This window comes from Thalassophryne amazonica, chromosome 16 (assembly GCF_902500255.1).
Source record: "Thalassophryne amazonica chromosome 16, fThaAma1.1, whole genome shotgun sequence".
Lineage (NCBI taxonomy): Eukaryota > Metazoa > Chordata > Actinopteri > Batrachoidiformes > Batrachoididae > Thalassophryne > Thalassophryne amazonica.
The window spans coordinates 44,547,890-44,564,303 of record NC_047118.1 but is presented as its reverse complement, the minus strand read 5'-3'; the positions used below and the strand labels follow the sequence as shown (position 1 = coordinate 44,564,303).

The 16,414-nt window shown below is 40.1% G+C and overlaps 1 protein-coding gene across 2 annotated transcripts in view; it reads left to right on the top strand.

Moving 5' to 3' along the window:
* The window catches only part of rangap1a (RAN GTPase activating protein 1a), a 37,462-nt gene that overhangs the window by 6,340 nt on the left and 14,708 nt on the right, over positions 1-16,414 (top strand). For both annotated transcript variants that reach the window (XM_034189407.1, XM_034189408.1), the window contains exons 3-8: positions 10,889-11,016; positions 11,281-11,340; positions 12,564-12,743; positions 13,465-13,599; positions 13,877-14,035; positions 14,357-14,470. In XM_034189407.1, coding sequence (XP_034045298.1) covers positions 10,889-11,016; positions 11,281-11,340; positions 12,564-12,743; positions 13,465-13,599; positions 13,877-14,035; positions 14,357-14,470 — 776 coding nt within the window. The remainder of the gene's footprint in view (positions 1-10,888; positions 11,017-11,280; positions 11,341-12,563; positions 12,744-13,464; positions 13,600-13,876; positions 14,036-14,356; positions 14,471-16,414) is intronic.

Sequence of the window (16,414 nt, the reverse complement as noted above, 5' to 3'; positions counted from 1 at the left end):
CCACACTAAGCCACGTAGTGCCATGATAACGCCATGTTGGCGCACATTTAGGCATGAGTTTGGTCCAAACCTCCAGCCCTCCCACACCTGGTCCCTTCAAAGTGTGGGTTTTCAATTCACAGATTCACAGCAGCATTTAAAGATGTCTTTTTTTTTTATATATATATATATATATATATATATACGCAGTCCAAAAATAGACACTCCAGCACAGTTCCGCAGTTGTCCGCTGTGCGCCAGGCTGCTGTCCACCTGTAATGCACCAGACCAGCTAGACCCGAACCACAGGTTCCTAGAGAGCCGCCTCTGTGCTCCTCGCTGGCTCTGTGGCTCTCTGGCTTTTCTTTTGCGGCTTTAAACACACAAAACTTTATGTTTGTTTATTTCTGCAAAATCACTCTTTTGCGCACGCTGCTGTTGTCCTTTCATGGACAGCTGCCTCTGTGCTCTTTCTAAGTGGCTTCCTTTCCATCCATGGGTTGCTGGCTTAATTTTTTCCCTGGCTTTAAACACATTCATTTTTACAACGTGAATCCACTTTTAACTTTGTGTTCGTCCGTTTATTTCTGCAAAAGCACTCTTTTGCGCGCGGTGCTGTTCTGCATATAGAATGAGGTGGCCGTTTTATTATATACACCTGTGAATCATTTTATATATATATTTCTTTATTTCTTCCGCAGCTTACAAGTCACCATGATACAACTTTTAACTTTGTGTTATGTCTTCAAAATCGCTCTTTTGCGCGCTCTCCACCTGTGTTGCCGCACAGCTCCTGCTCTTAGCTGCTCCACTGGAGTTATTATCTTCCATGGCTTTAAACACACATCCACTTTCACGCAGTCACCCAAATTTTAACTTTGTGTTCGTCCAATATTGACTGAAATATCACTCTTTTGTGAGCTGGCATTCTGAATAAATGCTCGTTTGAAGCGTGATGATGAGTCACTGCCTCAGTGCGCACACACAGCGGAGCTCATGTGATCCATTAATTCCAGAAGTGATTAGAGGTGTTTTCAGCATCCAAGGTTTGACAGAAAATGATTAATCCGCTACAAAATAATTATTTTCTATAGAGTCCAGCGCACAGAGCAGGTGGAATTGTGTGCGCAAGAGAGCCGCTCCAAAAATAGCCTCTCAGGTCTTGCCTCATTGCGCACACACAGCGGAGGTCATGTGATCCATTAACAAGATATTAAATCGGGACTTCCGGTTGGACAGCGAGGGAATGGCAGCTTAAATCAGAGCTCTTGCCAGGAGAAGTAATTATACCCCACAAAACAACTAAGAAGCCTGAATACATACATCAAAGAGTGTGATAAGTGGGGGTGACATACGTGAGAAGCGAAAGACTCGAAACACCCGAAACAAAACTCAAGAAAACGCGGAAATGGAAGAAATCCAATCGCTTCCGAAGCTAGCATGCTAACGGCTAACACCTCGGAGCCACGAGAGGGGATACCTGGACTAACCATGCAAATTGTGGAACTACGAAAAGAAATAAAAGATTGATTTTTGACTCTCAAAGATGAAGTTAAGGCTGACTTCAAGAGGGAGTTTGAAACATTTAAGATGGACATAAACAAGAGAATTGACGACACTAATACAGAGCTGCAAGATCAACGGGAGACATTAAACGAAGCACAAACGCGCATAAGTGAAGTGGAAGATTGGAACATGGAAGCGAAAGATGCTCTGCTTATGGTTCTTAAAGAGAAGAAAATATTGAAAGCTAAGCTGACAAATTTAGAAGGAAGGAGCCGCAGAAATAATGTGCGCATTTTCGGAGTTCCGGAACTTTCCGAAGGGGGCTTGGTTATACGCTTCATGGAGGACCTGTTGCAGAGAGAGCTGGATCTCCCCGCAGAGACAAGACTCATGATACAACGTGCGCACCGGACTGGGGCTGGGAGACCCCGACCATGGAGCAACGCCCAGGTCCATTATCGTAAACTTCCTTCAATTTGACACAAAAGAACTGGTCCTCAAGAAAGCTTGGCAGAAACGTGTTAAAATAAATGGAAAGCCAATATTTTTTGACCATGACTATGCCTACGATGTGGTGCAAAAGCGCAAAGCTTATGGAGGGATAAAGAAGGTACTAAAGGAAAATGGAGTTAAGTTCCAGACACCATTGACCAACATCAAAATCCACTGACACGACGGTCCCAAGACATACGGCCGTCCGGGAGAGGCAGCGGGGGAGATGCGGAGAAAAGGGCTCGAGGTGACGACCAGAAGCGCGGAGCAGAAGGAAGACGTGATGGAGAGACGCATTCAACAGGCTTTTCCCTGGACGCGCACCTCTACAGCGTCTGATACACCGAGCAGTGCGGGCCAAAGAGCGAGGGAGAGACTACAGGAGTTTCGGAAATAAGGCGGAAAAGTAATTAAAGGGAGGTAACTGATTATAAATAACATTGTCTTTTTTTTTCCCTTATTCTTATTACTTTCTCACTGAGTGAGCAAAGGGGTGAAAAACAAAGTTGCATACAGACATTTAGATAATATATATAGAAATTGGAATTATTTTACGTTTCTTTATATTAACACCCCTCTTATTTATTTAATTTATCGGAAAAAAGAAGCTAGTGAGTGAAAACCCGATAATCTGCCTCCCGGGGGGGGGGGGGGGGGATAAAGAACTGGCAAGAAGCAAAATACAAGTTATGTTGGACTTGGGTAGATTGGAAGGAGGACTCTTCAAGTCAACACCTACATCTACTGAGGGGCCCTTCTTTTTCAGGAGGCTTTACCCCTCTCCTACCAACAGGACTTTGGGACCAATTAGTGGTTCCACAGGATATCGGATAGATCCTTTTCATTTTTTCATTAAGTGTTCTACAGTTCTAGAGTTCATTGTGTTGTTATGGTCAGACTGTCTTCAGAGTTATTATCTTAGTTATAATGCATCTTGATACTGTAAGGTTCATGTCACTAAATATGAATGGTTTAAATAATCCAATAAAAAGGGGCAAGGTTCTTACAAAGCTTAAAAAAGAAAAAGCTGAGATAATTTACTTACAGGAAACTCACTTGACAGACAAGGAGCACCAAAAATGACAAAATATGGGTTTTAAAAATACATTCTATAGTTCATTTAAAGGAGGAAGAAAAAGAGGGGTAGCGATCCCAATTTCTAATCATGTAAAATTTGAGGGTTTAAAGGAAATTAAAGATAAAGATGGAAGATACATTCTGATCAGGGGAAAATTGGAAGATCCAATGGTCACATTATTAAATATTTATGCCCCACCAGAATCTGATAAATCTTTTTATAAATCTGTCTTTGATAATATTACACAAGAAACGGAAGGAATTCTAATCTGTGCAGGAGACTGGAACGTAGTCCTAAATCCTTTTCTCGACTCTAATAGTACTAAAAAGAAAAGTAAAACACATTTGTCTAGATACATTAATGTAACACTAACTGAATTGGGAGTGATGGATGTTTGGAGAGAATGTCACCCTTTAGAGAGGGATTATACATTTTATTCTGCTCCACACTCAGCTCACACAAGAATAGATTACTTTTTTATGAACATAGAAGATCGGTTTCGGGTTGTAGAATGTCAGATAGGGACAGCTGATCTATCAGATCACTGTTCCTTGAAATTAACACTGGATCTCAATAGGAAACCTAAGGTTACAAACTGGAGGTTAAATATTGGTTTGCTAAACAACCAGCAATTAGTGCAGGATATAAAAAGAAAATGATAATGGAGAGACAGATCCCACAATGGTGTGGGATGCTATGAAGGCAGTAATAAGAGGCAAACTAATTTCTTACTCCTCATACAACAACAACAACAACAAAAAAAAAATTCAGGAATTCCAGATGGTTACAGAAGAATTGGAAATATCAGAACAATTACATAAGAAAAACAAGGATCTGGAGTCCCTGAAAAAGGTTAAAGAAGCAAGGATGAAAATAGATAAAATATTATCAGAAGAAGTAGAAAAGAAAATTAGATTTTTAAAGCAAACATACTATGAAGGAGGCCCTAAATTAACTAAATCTCTTGCCAGGCGATTAAGAAACAAACAACTAAATACTATAAATAAAATCAGAGACCCTGTACACAAAACATTAATGTATAAACCAGAGGAAATTGAAAAGGCATTTGAAGACTATTATTCAAACCTGTACTCTCAACCTGAATCAGCAGAAGATGAAACAATTAAAACATTTTTAAATAATTAGACCTCCCAAATATAGAAGAACAAAACTCAATATTATGTGCACAGATTACAGAGAAAGAACTAGAATATTCAATAAAAAGAATGAACTCAAACAAAACTCCAGGAACAGATGGATATCCTATTGAATGGTATAGGTTTTTTTAAGAAAGAGCTATATCCAATGTTACTTGCATCCTTTAATCAAACTCTGAAGAATGGTACACTGCCACCATCATGGAGAGAGGCTGTAATTACTGTCATTCATAAGGAGGGTAAAGACAGGGAGCATTGCAAAAGTTTTAGACCAATATCAATTTTGAACTGTGATTATAAGATATACACATCAATAATCTCAAATAGATTCCAATCATTCATTTCAGAAATTATAGATGATCAGTCAGGCTTCATTAGAGGGCGCCAAACCCAAGACAATGTCAGAAGGACACTATATATAATAGAAGAAATACAAAAAACAAACAAAAGTGCTGTCCTTTTAAGTTTGGATGTGGAAAAGGCCTTCGATTCTGTTAGTGGGCGATTCCTCTATCTCTGTTTAGAAAGGTTTGGTCTTAACTCACAAGCAATCAACTGTGTTAAAACATATCAAAACCCAAAAGCAAGAATTAAGATAAATGGTAGCCTCACAAATTGGATTAGATTAGAAAGATCAGCGAGGCAGGGTTGCTGCCTGTCTACAACCCTGTTTTCCATTTATATTGAGCCCTTGGCTCAGGCAATTAGACAAGAGCAAGAAATAGAAGGAATAAAAATTAGAGATATAGAAAACAAAATTGGATTGTTTGCGGATGATGTGTTAATATATTTAAAACAACCAGACAAATGTTTACCTAAGCTAATGGATTTATTAAGCTATTATGGTCACCTCTCAGGTTATAAGTTGAATATTGATAAAACTCAAGTGCTCCCCATTAATTATAGCCCCTCTCCATCTATGAAACAGCAATATAAATTCAAGTGGAATAAAAAGTCAATCAAATACTTGGGAATTCAAATCACCAACAACCTTACCAAGTTGTATGAAATTAACTATAGATCTTTAAATACACAAATATACCAAGACATGGTGAGATGGAACATTCATTTGCTAGATTTACAATCTAGAATTGAAACGATTAAGATAAATGTGCTGCCTAGAATTTTATATTTATTTCAATCTCTGCCAGTGCCAATACCAAGCAATCAATTCATAGAGTGGGACAGAAAAATCTCTAGATTCATTTGGAATGGGGCCAAACCTAGAATTAAATTCTCAGCACTTCAAATTCCTAAAGATGAGGGTGGATTTGCACTGCCCAATTTAGAAGAATATTTCTATGCAGCACAGCTCAAACATATCATGGTCTGGTGTGATTCAAACTACATGACAAAGTGGAAACAAATAGAAATGGGCAATGTAGACCATGTACAAGCTATGATAGCAAATAAGATGTTTAAGGAAAGAGAAAATAAGTTGGACTCTATTACTAGATTCACCTTGGAGGTTTGGTTTAAATTAGTAAAGAGATGTAAAATAGAGGAAGAAATTAAAGTATTTAGCTGGATAGCTTTTGACTTAAACTTTAAACCAGGCAGTATGAATTCTAAATTCAAGGAATGGGCATTTAAAGGATTAAAAATTCTAAATAAATTTCGTAAAAAAGGCCAAATTGAAAGGTTTCAAACACTACAGAAAGAATTTGATTTAGCATCTCGAGATTTCTATATGTACCTTCAGGTACGGGACTATTATTTAAAAGAAGTAAAGCCAAACCTCCCATGTGAAATGAATGCAATTACACAAATATTAAATAATGCATATAAAAACAAAAGTAGTAAAGTCATATCAAAGTTGTATAAAGGATTGATAGTTAATAGGAGAACATCAACACTGTATATTAGAGATAAATGGGTAAAGGAGTTGCAGGAGTACATAAGTAATGACGTGGTATAATATTTACAAATCTCAAGTAACTACAACTAGCTCAAGAAATTGGAAAATTTACTGTTGGAGAAATTTAGTCAGATATTTTATTACACCAAAGATAAAAAAAAAAAAAGGCATCAATATCCTTGCACCAACCCTGCTGGAGAAAGTGTGGAGAGCAGGATGTGGGACATGCACACATCTTCTGGCAGTGTCAAAACTTGTCCCAATTTTGGGAAGATGTTGGTAGTGAAATTGAAAAGGTATTTGGGTACAGTATACCAAGAACAATACTGACATTATACTTTGGGTATGTAATGGGAGCAGGGATTCAGAAAAAAGATGTATACTTATTTAAAATTTTGTTGGCAGCAGCAAAAAAGCCATCACATGCAAATGGTACAAACAAGAACCCCGCACAGTTAAAAACTGGATGGACATTGTTGGAGAAATTCACAGTATGGAAAGACTTACTTTTATTTTAAGGTTGCAAGAAGCTAAACATGAAGACTTTTGGGAAAAATGGACAATGTATATTGATGACAACTGACCAATTGTTCTGTGTATTTTGTTATAATTTGTGAAAACCAATAAAAAAACAAGTATAAAAAAAAAAGATGTTAAATCAACATACTTTTGCATACAGCAGACATCAACATACAGACATACTTTTACAGCTAGGAACTGTTTTATCAGGCTATAAAAAATATTAAAAATAATTACCTTAAGCTGTTCAAAATACATTCCACATGGAGCAGGAAAGAGAGGGGGGGGAAAAAAGCGTCCAGATGAAACAGTCCTCTGATTCTAGAAGTGATTAGAGGTGTTTTCAGCATCCAAGGTTTGGCAGAAAAGGATTAATCCACTACAAAATAATTATTTTATATAGAGTCCAGCGCACAGAGCAGGTGGAATTGTGTGCGCAAGAGGACAGCTATTCCAAAAATAGCCTCTCAGGTCCTGCGAAGGTGCCAGGCGCACGGATAATGGACTTTTTGTAGACTCGTAAGCACCATGCAAATCCCTCTAAGCCGTCGCAGTAACTCGAACACAAACTGCGCCACGCTGTTGTTGCTAAATTTTAAACATCTTGAAATTAGCGCCACGCTCAGAGAGGAGCCTCGTTAACTGAAGATAATGCCTCTAAGAGCCGCTCTGAGTCACTATACTGCCACGATAGCTCACGAAACAAAAAAAACAGGGTGCGTGGCTCCTTCTTCATCCTTCATTATTCGGTGGGACCGCGGCTTTTCTCGGTAAAATGATCATTTCTCTACGTTGATTGCAGACCCTGCTGCAGCTCTGTAATCAGCCACTTCTCCGTGCGACTTCGATTTGGAGCTTGAACCAATGAAGCAGTGCTTCGATCCGCTGTTTTGTTTGTTCTTTGATTGACTGCTCTTCAGAAGCAGAAGCTCCACTTCTTAACCCCTCTCAAAGCCATTAAAATATGTCAATCGTGAATCACTTTTGTGTGGATTAAAGTTGCTAACTGGGACTCTTGTCTTGTTGCAGTCAAGAAATGAGAATAGTCCTCAGTTCCGTTGGCACAGCTCCAAATGGCTGCTCCGCTCTCTCTGCTGAGTCGAGTTAGAATCCGGTCGGAATTAATACTCGTAACTTCAAAGCAAAATGATGCTTTAAATAAAATGACACGTCTTTACAAACGTTGTAATACAGACAATAAACTACAATTATCTAAAACATTTTTTTTCCTCTCAAAATGAGACATCTGGCATTCTTTATGAATTAAATTGATGCTGACGGGCAGTACAGCCGGCTGCAAGAGCTCAGCTCAGAGGTACAGGGTGACATTCATGCCAGTAATGTCTGGAAGGAAATGCTTTTGACAAAACTACAGATTTTGTTTATTTATGTCCAGAGATAAAGGAGCCACCATGTAATGTTTATTTATGTCCAGAGTTTAAGGATCCATTGACCAATTTCATATTTATTTACTTTAAGACTCAATAAAATGTTGTTGACATAGAAAACCTGTAAAGCCTACTTTTAGTACACAGAAAATTCACAAGAGGTATTGATAAGGAATCGGCTTGATAAGCAGAATCGATAATGGAATCGATAAAATTTTATCGATACCTATCCATACAAATTAACCCTAGAACGATAATCATCTTTTCATCTAATGAACCACCTGGTAATCAGATAAAAACATCTGATCTTGTAAATAAAAAAATACTCATATACAAATAATGAATGTGTCTGTTCAATGGTACAACTATTTCATGAGGTGAAAGATGGAATGTTCCATTCAATGAGGCAAAGCAGAGTTGAATGGTACGTTTCAGCTTTCACAGAATTAAATATTTGTTCCATTGAAAGAATGAAAAAAAATTCATTATTTGTTTTATATAACTGCTAAAATAGATCCTTATGATTTGATATTTTATTAATTATAAACAACAGAAAAGGGACTTACATTTTGGTGTTCCACTGGTGCTTTGACATCAATGGTCCAAAATGAACTTGAAATTGGAGTCCAAAATTGTTCTGTCAATTTGAAAAAACAGTCTGTGATGCCGTGCATTGACTTCATGTACTTTGTGTCGTTCCTCAGTCGTTCCTCCCAGCGAAAAATCACATCAGAAATTTGTCCAGCTTTTCATCCTAACAGCTCTTCATGCCTCCAGACAGCTTACAGCATAGCTCTTTTTTTGTTTTTGTTTTAGAAGAATTAGCAGCGTCAATTTGCTCTTTCAAATCGTTGTCCACCAGCAAAAAACCTCTGCCATGTTTAGCTAAACGCTGCCCCCCATTGTGTGAGCATGTGCGGTGGCCAGGCGTGCAATAGTACATTTCATATAGCACCAAAATTGCACGCTAAAAAAGAACAATTGCACGGACAATGAAACACAGTGGCAAATGGTACGAAAAATCCATGTCGCGTGACATACAACCCACCAATCAAATGACAAGGAGCCACTCACCCTTATATAATAATGAATAAGGAAATTAAAAATAAATCTTATCTCCAGTTGATCTCTGTTAAGATTTAATTTTTGATGCCTGGCAAAGGGATTTAAAAAGGCCTAGGGTCCTCAATTTGCCATCATTTTGATGAGATGTCACTTTACAGGAAATTCCATTAATTTAACAAAATCTGAGAAAATAGGGAGATTTCATAAAATTGCATATACATTGCCTTACATAGTCATACACAAGGTTGGGTAGGATTACTTTGAAAGAATACATGTGGATTACATGTATGTATGTACATACATTTGGATTACTTGTAATCTGATTACTTTTGGATTACATTTCAAAGTAATCCTACCCAACCTTGGTCATACAGTTTAATCGTATTCACAGAACCTGAGTGATTTACTGGAAAAAAAAGTCTAGTCTACCCAGGTGACATCCCTGATTTTGCCAAACAAAGGAATCATTTAAACACGTGTGGTGGGGAACTTTTACAGTTTAAACCAACAAAATATACATCAAAATGTTCATTTATATCTGTGGATTACAAATGTGACTAAATTAGGTTAATTTACAAAGAAATGGCTGGCAATAAACAGCTATGATGACTCACATAGACTGTGTTTATATGTATGTGTGTGTGTATATATATATATATGTGTGTGTGTGTTGGGAGTGTGAATTCTGTTTGACTACTGCTGGAATTAGGAAAGCAGACAATCACTGTCGAGCTGGATGTGAAATTTGTCTAAGTGTCCCACGACTGTGAAATTGCCGATTGTACATGTGGCGTGCCAGAGTGTTGGCTCCTCCCACAACATGTGTGCGTGTGTTTGCTCCCCCCCACACACACACAGACACAGACGAGGCATCTCTCATCTTGGTCTGTGCACTGACAGGACAGGGGACATGGCTGGCTGCCCAGAGCTGTTGGGACGGCTCCGTTTCTGGACATCACAGCTGCAGCGCACGTCCCGTGTGTGTGTGTGTGTGTGTGTGCGCTTGTGTGAAATGCATAAAAACATATATCGATTTTGAGATGGGAGGAGAAACAGGCCATCAGTCCGACACGCAGCAGGCGATCTGAATGTCACGTCTGACAGGACATGCGTGTCAGGCCGTGAGGGCTGTGAGCAGCCTGCCGCACGACCGGGACAAGCCAACAGTATGACAGATACTCCACTTTCAGTCATGTATCAGCAGAAATATGCACATACCAAACAATGGTTGGTCAGTTATCACAGCGCTGCTTTTTTTTTTTTTTTTAGAAAATACGTTTATGTGCTTGTTAATTTTTTACCCATTTCACACTCCTGTTGCAAGACAGTGATTATAGTGGAGTGGTAAAGTTTCCGTCTGGTAAGCAGAGCGTGTAGGTTTGAATCCTGTGGTGTTTTTTTCTTTTTATTTACCCACGGTTATTTAACGGCCTCTTCATGACTGTATGTCTGTGACCATGGGTCATCTACAGAGGAACAGATGGATCATATTATAAATAAATGTAGTGTTTTTATATGGTGTGTTGATTTATTAAGCTGCACAATGTGGTTACACATTGTGCAGCTGTTGGCAGTGTGTTCCCGCATGCATGTCCGTCGCACTGGCATCGTGCATGCCTGCCTGTCGGCGCGATGTTTCGTGGTTCAATCATATGAGCTGTTTCGCCGTGAGTCACCCTGGACTTGTACATATTCACAGTGTGAATGGGCCCTAACATTTGAAACTGAAGTTGGCACAGGCCTTACTCAGGTCAGGAAGAGAGTTGTTAGTTGATCTTTTCAGATCAGCTGTTGACATGCTAGCCTAAAATGTACATAATTTCCTCTTCCCCCTCCCACCCCCCAGTGGAAGAGATTGTGAAGGAGATCCGGGACTTCCAGGGCTTGCAGGCTCTGAGGTTGGAGGGAAACACAATTGGCGTGGAAGCTGCACTGGCCATCGCAAAGGCCCTGGAGAACAAGAGCGAGTTCAAGGTTTAGAGCATTCATTATAATTTTCAATGTCAAAACGTGTGTACGTGTGTGTGTAAAAATCTAGTATATTCGTGCCACTTCTGATTTCAATAAGTAATCATTTTTATGGATGATGAGTTCACACGCTGTGTGATGAGCAGTTAGGGTTCATGTATTTTGTCATTGCCAATATCATCTATATTTAACATATTTCAGATTTGTTCTGTGTGGAATGTTTTGAAAAATATCTTAGCTGACATGTTGTCACTGGTTGTGTGCTCTCAGCGTTGCTATTGGAGTGACATGTTCACTGGCCGTCTGCGCTCAGAAATCCCTCCTTCACTGGTAAGTTACTAGATGTCCTAAATTTGGGTAAGTGGGGCTGAGGAATTCTTAGATGCATCATAACATTGAAGGTTCTTAATTGGTTTGCAAATGAGCACTTTTCCATGTTCTTTATGTATAAACCTGTATTTCCGCTTTTTTTTTTTGCAAGCCATTTTTGAACCAGTAATGTACTTTTTATTGAAGTAGGTTTGCCATACAGCTTTATTACAACCACTTTGCTCCAGAAAGTCTTAAAAATGCCAAGACATGGGAATTATGATTTTATTCATGTTTTCTTCTGACATTGCAGTTAAAAATATCAAAATAAGTGACTGTCTTTTTTAGCATTCAAAGAAAGCTTCTAGTAACATGACCCAAAGCAATATAGCACAAACCAGAAAATCTCTTGTTTGTTGCCAGAACACTTTAAGCAGAGACACTTTCAATTGCTTCCAAGTAATCCACAGTTATTGTAGCATTCGTTTTCAGTTTCATTATGATTGGTATTAAAAAGTCTTAAATCTATTGTCTTCCCCTGTAGGAACTGTATGTGACGAAACTGAAAAAGCAACTGATTTTTGCCACACACCACAGTAAGCACATAGTAACAATTTGTGGTTACATCTGAACACAGTTTTTGCGTCACAGAACAGTTGCACAATGGATAGATTGTTGTGCCTCTAAAGAAAGTCTTCACTTTAATATGCATTTATACTGTTTGAATGCACTCTGCGCACACACGTCTTTTGCTGAAACTAAAGTGCAATTAAAACGAACATAGGCCTGCACAAAGTGAGGGCAGGTGTCGCATGTTTTCTGTAGTTTTAAGTGTGTCAGCAAATCAGCAGTGCAACAAAGTTTCAGAATTGTCACAAAGCACATTCCTGTTTTATTATTAGAATCCGAAGGGACTACGTTTATACTGTGTCCAGACTGGGTAGAGCAAATAAACACTATTTCATTTCTTTTAATTTTGGGTTTGCTATGAAAGATCTAAAGCATGTCACTACTTCATTGGATGAGCTTGTAAATGTAACAAAAGCTTTCTCTTTGTTGCGACTTTTAATTTCACTTTGGTTTAAAATTTACGGCACATCTCACACCCAAGGTGCCTGTGACATTTGCACCCAGGGCTGCATTTGTTAGATTTTATGGGAACGCCTCAAATTCCATTTTGAGTGAACTGTTCTTAAAGTGTGTTTCATTACTGGTTATTCCACGATCCTTCCCTTTTGTTTCAGAATGCTCTGGGCGATGCTCTGATGATGGCGGGTGCCAGATTAACGGTTTTGGACCTCAGCGACAACGCCTTTGGACCAGATGGAGTGAAGGGTATTGAGAATTTGCTCAAAAGCACTGCATGCTACACGTTACAGGAACTACGGCTTAACAACTGTGGCATGGGAGTTGGAGGTGGGAAGGTAAGTCACCAATATGACTGAGTTATGACATATTGCTAGTGATATATGATATATAGGAATGAGCATCAGAAAGGGTCAGAATCTGCAGGTTTTCAATCCAGCTAACCACCTCATCAGGGGTTTTCAGTGATGAGCACCCCGTTGAGCTGATGTGATGCAGCTGTTGGTGAACTCAGTTGCAGAGGTGGCCAGATGGACTGAACCCCTGCAGACTGTTTGCCTTTGACACGGTGTTGCTCATCTTTTTATGCATGTGGTGGGTTATGTCAATAGACCTGCAGCTATACTTAAAATGCACCGGTATGGGTATGCAAATTGATAGGAAGACTAAAAATTGTACATAAAAAAATTCCATCTGTGTTGCATATTTTAATGCCAACCTATTATTTTGTCTTAAGGGGAGAAATAATTAATTCAGCAGTGAACAGTTCAATGTTACAGACTAAAATATGAATTGTTGTTTTATTTATATATATATAAACAAACCGTAATCTAGGATGAGTGTGATTCACAGGCAGGTTGTTGTACCTTATGGTGTAGTCACAGTCACGGATTGTGTTAACTGACTTTAACACATTTATATAATTTGTCCGGGGACGACAAAAAAGTTTAACCCGTCAGTGTGAGGTGGATTTAGGGCTCTGATGGAATTTGTGGACAACCAGCAAATGCGGGAGTGCAGCGCTTTTGACATTTGTGTGTCTGTTGATTGTCTCCTCAGATTTTGGCAGCGTCATTGATTGAGTGCCATAAACAGTCCAGTGCAAAAGGTGCCCCTCTGAGGCTGAAGGTGTTTGTTGCAGGCAGGAACCGTCTGGAGAATGATGGAGCCACTGCCCTTGCTCAGGCTTTCCAGGTAAGAATACCAGCCAATGTCGTGTTTCCAGATGTTGTTGCTTATAATCTAACAGAATGTTGAGTTGAAAAATAACAGTCTTCTCTGATAAACACAGAGGGTGTGAATGTATTTTTATGTTTTGGTTTGTTTTTCATGAATTGCTGTGCAGCCAACTTTGAATCATATATGAAAGAACTTGGAAACCTCTCAGCATGTGCTACTATTCTTCCTGTAAAAATACACTGTGATTGTGTGCACATTCGGAATTCTGTGTCTTAAGACTGTCCTTTTTCAGGTAATGGGTAGTTTGGAGGAGGTTTACATGCCCCAGAATGGAATCAACCATCCTGGTGTGACGGCGCTGGCCACATCCATTCAGCACAATCCAGGCCTCCGTGTGCTCAACCTCAATGACAACACGTTCAGTGAGGAGGGAGCGATCGCAATGGCTGAGGTACTGTGACACAAGTGCAAGTGTGTCATGTCACATTGTAATGTTAAAATGTCCACGTAATGTCATTTGGAATGAATGAAATGGACGGTGTGTGTGTGTGTGTGTGTTTATGTTCAGTGCTCTCCCACTCAGCGCCCCCCCCCCCCCCCCCCCCCCCCCCACACACACACACACACACACAGTCAAGATCAGAGGTCAGCAATCAAGATCAAAGGTCATTATTGGCTAATATGTTTACTTTTGTGTCTGTGTGCCGTTGCATTTTTGAATTACAGATAGCATTAAGCCATTAAAATACAAAAACCCTCTCTCTCCTCACAGGCACTGAAACCACTTCGCAATATTCAAGTGTTAAACTTTGGGGACTGTCTGGTTCGGCCAGCAGGAGCTATAGCTATTTCAGAAGCCATATCAGAGGGACTCCCGATCCTCAGGGTGAGCAAGCACCTTCACTGTAACACTGCAGGTCAGCCTGTTCACACCAGTCCTCTTAAGGCCTCGCTCAATAATAATGTGGAGGACTTATGGGTTGTTTTCATTTTAGTTACTGTTTTATAAGTATTGAACCCCAGTTATGACTGTTCACGTAAATTTAATCACATACTTTGAGTTAGTAGAGAAGCTTGAATCTTCGACTGGACTGGGTTGCTTGATGTGAGGACGTTTCGCTTCAAATCACAGAAGCTTCCTCAGCTAAAATTCTTGCTCTGGTAGTCTGACTTCTGTCTTGACTCTTGTAGAGAAGAATAAACCAGAAGCCAACAAAAGCTGGAGTTTTTTAACCTAACCAGACCCCACCTACCGAGAGGCTGACTGCTATAGGCTAGTGACTAAACAATAGCTCTAATTAGCACCTATTGTGCTCTAGTTAGCACTCTCCTAATGACAGGACGGAAGCCTCCCCTGATGGCTCCCTTAACGACTCTCTCCTGATGACGTGAATGACTCATTACCATGAATAAAAGACTGAAACTGCTTTGACCTGAGTACCACATTGTAAACAGCGGACAAAGCATGTCTGAGACCCGCGCCGTGGTTAAGGCTGGGTTTCAACTGTTTTACAAAGAATGCTTCCTTGACACCTCTCTCAAACCATTTCTTCTCTCTGGCTAAGATTTTAACTTCCTTGTCCTCAAACGTGTGGTTAGTGTCTTTCAGGTGGAGATGAACTGCAGACTGAGGTCCACTGGCGACCTCTCTGCGGTGCTGGTATAGCCTCTTGTGTAAAAGTTGCTTCGTCTCACCTATGTAGTGTTCATTACAGTTTTCCTGACATCTGATATGATACACTACATTACTCTGTTTGTAACTAGGGATCCTGTCCTTAGGGTGAACTAATTTCTGTCTCAAGGTGTTGACTGGTTTAAAGTAAACTGGGATTTTGTGCTGTCTGAAGATCCTCTGTAGTTTTTCCCCTACTCCTGCTAAATAAGGGAGAGACACTCCTCTTCTTCTTGTCTCCGTCTCCTGTCTATCTGGTCTCTTTGTTTTCTGGGACTTCTGCACTTCCCTCTGCAGTTGTGGGCACCTGTAGGGCTCTGTGTTGAAGAGTCCTGATCACCCCGAGCTTGTGTTCAAGGGGGTGGTTTGAGCCAAAGAGCAGATATTGGTCAGTGTGAGTGGGTTTTCTGTAAACCTCTGTCTGGAGCTGCCTGTTCTCTCCAATCGTAACATCACAGTCCAAGAAGGCTAAATGGTTGTTTCTGGCATCCTCACGTGTGAACTTGATATTGGAGTCCACCGAATTGATGTGTTCTGTAAAGTCCTCGACCTCCTGTTGCTTGATTTTAACCCATGTGTCATCGACATATCTGAACCAGTGACTGGGAGAGATGCCCGTGAACGACGTCAAGGCTGTCTTCTCCACTTGCTCCATGTACAGATTGGCCACAATGGGGGATACCGGAGACCCCATCGCACAACCATGGATCTGCCTGTAGAAGAAATGGTTTGAGAGAGGTGTCAAGGAAGCATTCTTTGTAAAACAGTTGAAACCCAGCCTTAACCGCGGCTCAAATCAAATCAAATCAAGGACCGGAGGAGGCAGATGAAACAATGGTGTAATTTGATGTGACTTCTTGTTCACCTGCATCCCCACCGCTGAGGCCATCTCAGCTGTGAGGCAGAGACTGCTGGAAGATGTGTCTCTACCTGAAAGGACCAAACTCACACCAGACCACATCTGCCAACTCTTGGAGATCTGTCTTAACACCACGTATTTCCTGTTTAGGGGGAATTACTACAGGCAGATCCATGGTTGTGCGATGGGGTCTCCAGTATCCCCCATTGTGGCCAATCTGTACATGGAGCGAGTGGAGAAGACAGCCTTGACGTCGTTCACGGGCATCTCTCCCAGTCACTGGTTCAGATATGTCGATG